General features: G+C 47.2%; 1 protein-coding gene across 1 annotated transcript in view; it reads right to left on the reverse strand.

Moving 5' to 3' along the window:
• slc7a5 (solute carrier family 7 member 5) overlaps window positions 1-8,891 on the reverse strand; it is a gene marked incomplete at both ends in the record, with an annotated part of 13,404 nt that extends 4,513 nt beyond the window's left edge. Inside the window, 2 exons of the mRNA XM_080841831.1 lie at window positions 3,814-3,939; window positions 8,318-8,891. Coding sequence (XP_080697957.1) covers window positions 3,814-3,939; window positions 8,318-8,891 — 700 coding nt within the window. The remainder of the gene's footprint in view (window positions 1-3,813; window positions 3,940-8,317) is intronic.
• Between the last annotated feature and the right edge of the window lie 201 nt (window positions 8,892-9,092).

Raw genomic sequence — 9,092 nt, forward strand, 5'->3', positions numbered from 1 at the left:
GCCATACCCACACATGGGCGAGTGAGTTGTGTTTGTATTTGTGTGTGTGTGTGTTTGTGTGTGTGTGTTTAGCAGCACAACTGAGACTGAAGAGGCAGCCAGGAAAGGTTGTAAATTAAGGATGACAGTATCACATTACACACTGCATCCCTGCACATTAACATGTATACACACACACACACACACACACACACACACACAGCAAATGAGTGTGGTGGGGGCATTGCGCTGGTGACATAAGGTATATTTAGGTTTTGTACAACTATGCTAGAACTACCTTTGTAAACTACAGAGTGACTGTGTGTGGTCATGTGTCTGTCCAGTCTTGGCCTGCTGCCATGGGGAAATTAGAGATTAACCTACTGCTGGCATCACGCCACTGTCTGTTGCTCCCAGACAATGGTTGTGTGTGTGTGTGGGAGGGGGGGGGGTAGAATATATACTGGTGTAAAACATAAAGCTTGGCAAAGATACATTCAATGCACTGTCAGATTGGACATGAGTATAGGAGGAGCTTTGCTCATTCACAAACATGGCTCTCTGGCTTGCTTTACTGTTTGCATGTCACTCAGTACTCCCACACTTTCCTCTCATTTTCAGGTGCCATCATAGCCTGACTCCGCCCGTGTTGCAGGTGCATTCAAACTAAACAGGCAAAGGTCCAATCTGACTACTTACATTTGGGTCCCGCACACTGTTGCTCTCTTGCTCTCTCTCCACTTTCTCTAACTGACTCTCTTCTCTTTCTTTCTCTCCTCTTGTTCTGTCGCTCTCTTACCACTCTCTCTAACTATTTCTCTTCTCTTTCTTTCTCTCCTCTTGTTCTGTCGCTATGCCCTTCTACCGGTCTCACTCATAACACACTCTCCAATTTCCTGTTCACCTTTCTCTCTCCCTTTGGTTCCTTCCTCTTTGTTCTTTCCTCTCATCTCTCACTTTCTCCCCTTCTCCCTCTCTTTCACTGGCTGTTGAGCTTATCAGCAGACACACCCTTTGGTGCCATGCACAAAGAAAAGAGATTACACAACTGCACAACTCTCCAACAGTCATAACTGACAAACATATCCTCAGCTATAATATATCTCACCTCAGAGACAGAATATAATATAAAGGAGAGAGAGACAGACAGAGAGAGAGAGAAAGAGAGAGAGAGAAAGAGAGAGAAAGAAAGAGAGAGAAGGAAGGTGAGTTGTCCGGCAGGGTAGCAGTTGGCGGTTATCTTGGCACAAGGTGGTAAGCTACAGGGGTGTGGCCAACTGGACACACAGGACACATAGAGATATCCCACAAAACCACTGGGGCAAACAGTGATCATAATGTACACACACAAACTGGTATGTGTGTGTGTGTGTGTATGTGTGTGTGTGTGTGTGTGTGTCTGGGGGGGGGGGGGGGGGGGGGGTGCAGGGAGGTAGGGAGACTGAAGGATGAGCAGGACAATATAGAAAGATATCAAATTGTTGAGAGTAATTTGAGAGTCAGTCTCTCTTTAGTGTGCACTGTAATAAAAGTATTATATCATTAGCTTATGTGTTTACATTTCTAGAACCAGATTTGCATGAGGTGGCGTCTGTGTTTTACTTGCAGATGGTTCTCATGCTGTTCAAGTGTTTTGTTTGTATGTGTGTGTGTGTGTGTGTGTGTGTGTGTGTGTGTGTGTGTGTGTGTGTGTGTGAGTATGTATGTGTGTGTGTGTGTGTGTGTGTATGTATGTGTATCTGTGTGTCTGTGTGTGTGTGTGTGTATGTATGTGTGTCTGTGTGTCTGTGTGTGTGTGTCTTTGGTGTTTTGTAAGACGATTAAGTGAATACTTGGCCATTTTTCCCATAAATTATAACTCCTAGAGAGACAAAGCCTTCCCCGCTCAACAGTGTTTGTTATGCGCCTGGACGGGCCTCAGCGTTCCTAATGCGATCTGGATGGGCCTCGTCCAGCCATTGTGCACAATAAGGTGGAATTTGAGAGTTTAAGACTTTGATCCCAACAGGCCTGGGAGTGTCTCTCCCTCTCCACTCACTCTCTCTCCTCGTCCATCCCTCTCTCTGTACGCCTCGCTCTCTTCCTCTAACACACCATCTCTCTTTCACTCACTCTCCTTCTTCTCTTTCTCACACACTTCACTGTTGCATCCATACGCTAACATCACATGCACACACATGCACACACACACACACACACACACACACACACACACACACACACACACACACACACACACACACACACACACACACACACACACACACACACACCCCATTCCAGTGGAATCCTCTGCTCCTGTACAGTCTGTAGGATGAACAAAATGGAGTTCGATGTGTGTTTGTGTGCATGCATGTGTGTGTTGATGTTGTCTTATTGATCATTCTGTGCTAACTCTACTTGCCAGGCACCCAATGCTATGTACCCTTCACCCGACTCCCACCCTCTCCAACTCTCTCGCCCTCTCCCCACCTCTTCCTCCCTTGCATTCCCAGTCTCTCCTCCTCTCAATTAGATACCTCTCTCTCTCTTTATCCTCCCCTTGTTTTGCTCCCACTCTATTACCCTCTGTCTGTCCCTTCATATCGTTCTCACCCTCTGCTCCTGTCCTGCTCCATTTTCTCTGACCTCAAACACACCCACACACATACAAACACACACACAAACACACGCACACACACAAACACAGGACAATCCCCAGTTCTGTTCAGCCATCAGCAGATCTGAGGAGGTGGGGTCTGCTCCTGCAATCGCCTCCCCTCACCCACAAGCGCCACGCCCACATCAGTAAGCTTCATAAGGCAGCAGGGGCAGGGCCAGGGTTTGCAGCGGTCGAGATAAACACCAGGTCAAAGCGAAGAAAAACTCTACACACCGCTGGGTAAAAGACTGGCCATATTCCTGCATCGGCATTATTGCTGCATAAGGGGTGCCTTCACAGACAAAACACACACACACACACACACACACTGTTACACAAGAAGACTCACATTTACCTGCAAGTAAACATTTGAAAGCCCCCCCCCCCCCCCCCTAAACACACACACAGATGTATACATTTCTTTAAAAGCAACCCCCAAACACACACACACACACCTGTAAAGAATCAGGTCTCATTCTTAGTTGTGCACTAAAATACTCTTTCTGTCTCTCTCCCTCTCAACATACGCACACACACACACATATTTTCATAATCAGGAACGGTAATCAGTGGTTTGCTTTTCTATAAAACTGGAACATGCAGTGTCCATCTGAACCCTGAGTTGGTTAAAAACTGGCTCACAGAACTCCTTTACAAGAACCCAACAATGGCGCAGTGTTTTCCGCAGTCTGGACTTCTGGCTGGTCGTTGTGTGTGTGTGTGTGTGTGTGTGTGTGTGAGCGCTTCGTTTTATTGCTCTCCAATGAGCTGGAAACAAAAGGAGGCTTTTGGTGACATTACTGATTAGAACGACTCAGCTTTATTCCAAAACAACAAGAGGCCTGTGGAGATTATCAGTCAAGAAAACACACAATCACACACACACACATTCACACAAACACACACCAACATAGGGTATATCAAAGCCCACACACCTGGCCTGTGGGACATTCCTCATTGAAAGAAATGCATGTTCTTTGTCATAGGTAGCATGCTACTATCATAGCAGTTGCAACTGTGGGCTGTGTGTATAGATAGAAGTGTTTTAGTATGTGCGTGTGTGTGCGTGTGCGTGTGCGTGTGCGTGTGCGTGTGCGTGTGCGTGTGCGTGTGCGTGTGCGTGTGCATGTGCGTGTGCGTGTGCGTGTGCGTGTGCGTGTGTGTGTGTGTGTGTGTGCGTGTGCGTGTCATACCTTTGCCAATCTGCACAAAACCAAGGATGATGATGAGTCCAAGAGCGAGGAGCTTTGCAGCAGCAAATACGTCCTGTACCCGCGTGGCAGCCTTCACGCTGTAGCAGTTAATGGCTGTTAACAACACTGTGAAGAAGAAAAAGAGAAAAGAGGGAGAAAGAGAGAGATGAAGCATTAAAAAGCGTACCTTCGCTGTAAATCAGTCTTGTTTCTTTTTTTTCACAATTGTAATATTTTGATGTACATGACTAAAAAGGTATGCAGTTAATATCTCCCCATATTTCACGATAATAACTAACAAGTCTTTCAAGCTGTCAACCCATAGAGAGTGTTGTTTCTTTTCCTCTGAACCGACTAAGACCTTGGGCATGCGCTTGAAGGACCACAAATTGGGAGCAAAGTGTGAAATCATCAAAACTGATATGGGGGAATTTCAATTTAGAATTTTTGCAGTCCCACGCCAACCCATCCATTTTCGTAAGTGGGAGCTGGGAATGCTTACCACAGGGCTGAAAGCCATGACTGCTATGCTAGGTCTTATCATTACCACATCCAAATGTGGTGTCATGGAATGGAGGTCATGCAATAGAGGTTTGCACCAGAGAAGCGCTGATGTTTTCTCGTCTTCACCTAAAGTGGACCCACATAATTCTTCTCCACATGCTCCTCTGGTTAACTGCCTAGTTGCACCCATCCTGCCACAGGGGCGGAGCAACAGCACTGGCATTCTTCAAAGCTCTACAGCACTTCTACCAGATGTGCCAGCTGCCAGTTGTACCACCCTGTCCACAGTGTCCCACCATAGCCTGCCTTAGGGTACACCTACAGCTAATGCAGTGTGTGGATGTGTGTGGATTTGCATAAAATTCTTAGTGTGTGCTCGAGAGAAAATGTATGCTACAGTGTGTATGGAAATCAACTGTGTATGGGTGTGTGCGTGTGTGTGTATGTGTATGTATGGGTGTGTGTCTGTGTGAGTTTTAAAGCTCTGCTCTGAAACCACCTCACATTCAGGTTTCCAGGGAATTTCCTTTGTAATTCTATGGCATTCCAACATTCCAGTCTTAAGCACTTCATCACCAGCACTTGGTTGCTCTTGGCCCCTGCTCTCAGCTGGTGCTCAGCCATGGTGCCTGGTGGCTGGTAGCTGGTGCCTGGGGCCTGGTGCGCACTGTTGGAGTTTGCTGTGGTGTTCACGGTAGCATATTAGTTTGGCACTGGACTGTACTGTTTGGAATTTTAGTAATGTTGGCCTGTGGCAATGCTTTGATTTGTGCTAAGGGTGACTTTTAAGTTGGATGACTTTTCCTTTGGTGCTTCGCAGGTCTGCATCAAGTTGTTCTTTCACAATTCCAGTGAAGAACAATCTATAGATAGCCAACATATGTGAGAAAGTAGAGAAGTACAGCTCTAAACGGCCCCCCATCGTGACAAAAACAACTTTACACATGCGTCCTCTGCAGGGGGGTGGGAGGGGGATTATCAAATACGTATATTTAAATATCAAACTAAATATAGGGAAGACAGTTGGACACTTACCCCGAACACACTCTATGCTGGGATTTAAAGTAGCCATTCAATCTACACGCAGGCACACTAAATCACCTCCACACACTGTGTGTGTATGTGTGTCTCAGTGATTTGCTCAGCAACACTTCAAAGCAGCCAAACCCTCAATCTGCCTCACGCTCCAACAGACTAACCCGGCCACCAATCACACACACAACAATGGCCAGTCTGTGTAGAATAGGGGTGAAGTGCAGACACCCACATTCTCCCTTTCTCTCACTTTCACACACACACACACACACACACACACACATACACATACACACACACACACACACACACACACACACACACACACACACACACACACACACACACACACACACACACACACACAAACACACACACACACTCCCCCAGAAATGTATACACTCTCAAATAGACACATTCACATACTCACACACCCTAATACAAGCAGACAACAAGCAAGACCCACTCACTCTTTCAGACAGACAGGCGCACACACACACACACACACATTTTTCTCTCTCTCGCTCACACACACACACACACACACACACACACACACACACACACACACACACACACACACACACACACACACACACACACACACACACACACACACACACACACACACACACACAAACCCAGTAGAGGTTGATGGGGATTAGAATGTCTGCAAGCCCTCCTGTCTCTTATATAAACCCGCTCACCGAGTCAGGGGGTCTGCCTCGGGGGAGAGTGAGTGTGTGGGATTGGGGAGGCCCTCATGTGCATACCCTCCCCAATAAGACCCCTCCCACAGCATTGCTGCGGGGCTCTGAGGGGGAAAATGGGTCACTGGAACAAAAGAGCTGGATATGAGCAGAGGTACCCACAAGACTGTACTCTTCACACACACAAACACACACACAAACACACACACACACACACACACACAATGCAGGAAGTCCAACAATGTACCGGGAGTGCCCACAACCCTTATACCAAATAACGGCACCTTAATTTCTCTCCTCCTGAAGGAGGATGTGTTCCTGGACATCCCCAGACGTGCTCACTCAACTTGGGCCCTCAAGCTCTCAGTGAACTCAAACCAGCTGCAGCGATCCCATGGACTCTCAGCTCAACTCAATGTCTTTATGGCACCCTGTGCCGCAAACACCCTCTCACAGCCCTTAACAGTAACCTGGGCAGAGAGCTACATCCCCCAGAGGGCAGGCCTAAGGCTAGGCCAACACAAACACTGCCCCTCCCTGATGAGAGAGAGTGGCTTGTTCCTTTATAGCAGCTAGCAAAGCCCCTGTCTGACCTGAGAACGGAGAGTTGGCCACGCTACCCAGAAAAGAAGAGTGCCTTCTGAGGGGCTGGAAGTAAGATTGGCCACCTCATGACTCTTCCCAGCATGCGACTGTTATACCCCAGGGCAGCACACACATACACACTGACCCTGAGCACACCATGGTATGCCCACTCTGCCTTAGTCACTCTCCCTCTCGACTTTTGCCTCTCTCGTTCTCCAATGGTCATGTGGTTCTTTTTGGGAGATTAATCAAAGACTCAAAGACGCTCAGTCTCAGTACAGTATTACACCAACCCCACTACTCCAAAAACACACACACACACACACACACACACACACACACACACACAGACACACACACACACACACACACACACTAAAACGTTCAAATATGCTCACTACATTCATTCACACACACTTCTCTCTCTTCTGTGTGTCTCTCTCTCCCTCTTTCTGTCGCTCCCACACACACATACACACACACACACACACACACACACTAAAACGTTCAAATATGCTCACTACATTCATTCACACACACTTCTCTCTCTTCTGTGTGTCTCTCTCTCCCTCTTTCTGTCGCTCCCACACACACACACACACACACACACACACACACACACACACACACACACACACACACACACACACACACACACACAAAATGTATTGCATTTTCATGTATGCTTGTGGGGTTACAAGGAATGACAAGTGTAGCTCAGCTATGTCCTGGATTTGTGGCCGAACTGTTGATTGGTTGGCTAATTGACCACATGCGCTCAGAGTAAACCCGTTAATCCTGGTCGCGTTAGTCCTGCGCGCGAGTGGCCTATACATGTCTTCTTCACAAGACACATACAACAAGGTAGTAGCCTATTTAGAGTAGTACTTTTGAGATAGTCACTAGTAGAGAACCGTAGCTGAATTAATCAACACATTAGGGCTATCGTCCACTGACAATTTCAGGCCTAATTACCACTCGTTTATTCATGGGGCGCAGAATGGAGAGGGTACCCTTGCGAACATTTTAGGCAACTTCTGAAAATCAGTAGCGACAAAGGTCTGTATGCAACACCCATGTGCTCACAATGATTTCATATGTTTTAGCGTAGCCTTGTCAACAGAAGCCTCATCCCAATGGTATGCTAAATGAATGACTCCAAAATGTGACCGGACTGTAGGGAGCCAAATTGCATTCCAGATTGGATGCGGCGCTCATTTCTTTTTCTATAGTAGCACATACCTTGACTAATCATCAGCGTCGGTAAGACCGGTTGTGCCGGATGATGCCTCGAGATGATGAAATCACATGCAGCGTTTCAACACTCGTGCATCGCCGATGTGAAAGGGAGGTACTGTTTGATTCAGGCTCCCCTTGATGGGGGTGTCCCATCGGCAGCGAGGACCACTCATTTTGTCGGTGTCCAAGTTTAGCAACTAGGCAACTGATAATGTCCTTCTCAAACGATTGTATGATTAGTAGGCTAATATTACATTTACACACTCACTTGCCAACATGCGCTTCCTCCTTCCAAGTGGGCACGGAAGCAACGGTTATAGGCTAACACGTGAGATTGCCTTTACGTTTAACAATAAACTTCAACAGCATGACAATGTAACACAATAAACAAATTATGGTATAGACTCATTAAACTACAGATGTATACTTACAAATGCACAAACAGGCAACTATCTTCGCCCCCTGCTCCGGTACAGGACAGTCAGGGAAGATGGGCTTCAGGAGGTAAGTGGCGAACACGTATGCCACAATGTACTGTGAGGATGGGCGAATAATCAGCAACTCGATCCATAATTTAAGAAAAGCAGGGAGAGACCCATAAACCTCGAGAATATAGGCGTAGTCTCCGCCGGATTTGGAGATTGTGGTACCAAGTTCGGCGTAGCAAAGTGCACCTATGGTGGAGAACACGCCGCACACTGTCCACACGATTAGGGATGCCCCGACGGAGCCAGCTTCTTTGATCACTCCGGTCGGTGTGACAAATATGCCTGACCCAATGATGGTGCCCACAATGATAGCAATGCCATTGACCAGAGTTATTGTTCTTTGTAAAGCAACAGTTTCTTCTCCAACAACATTGCTCGCATCTTTGTCTGTGCCCCCGAGAGAGCCGTCAGTTCGTTTGGAGTTTCCATTCTCTCCGAGCATTCTTTCCGTCACCTGCTTGTCCTCTTCATCTCGGCTTGTAGAGGAATTGGAGTTTCTCTTTTTTAAACCTGCCATCGTGTCTTCCTGTCAACACAAGCCTATGTGGGTGTCTTCTACCGCTTCGTAACGAAGGCCGCTTTCTCCGCTTCGATCTCTTTGGCGGGTCCTTTCAGCTGCTTCTCACCAGCACTACACTATTCAGGACAGCAGCGTGGTAGGAACTGAGTCAGAACGCTCAATTCCTCTCGTTTCTAAAGAGCTCACGCGTAGCATCAT

The sequence above is a fragment of the Sprattus sprattus genome, assembly GCF_963457725.1.
Source record: "Sprattus sprattus genome assembly, chromosome: 7".
Taxonomy (NCBI): domain Eukaryota; kingdom Metazoa; phylum Chordata; class Actinopteri; order Clupeiformes; family Clupeidae; genus Sprattus; species Sprattus sprattus.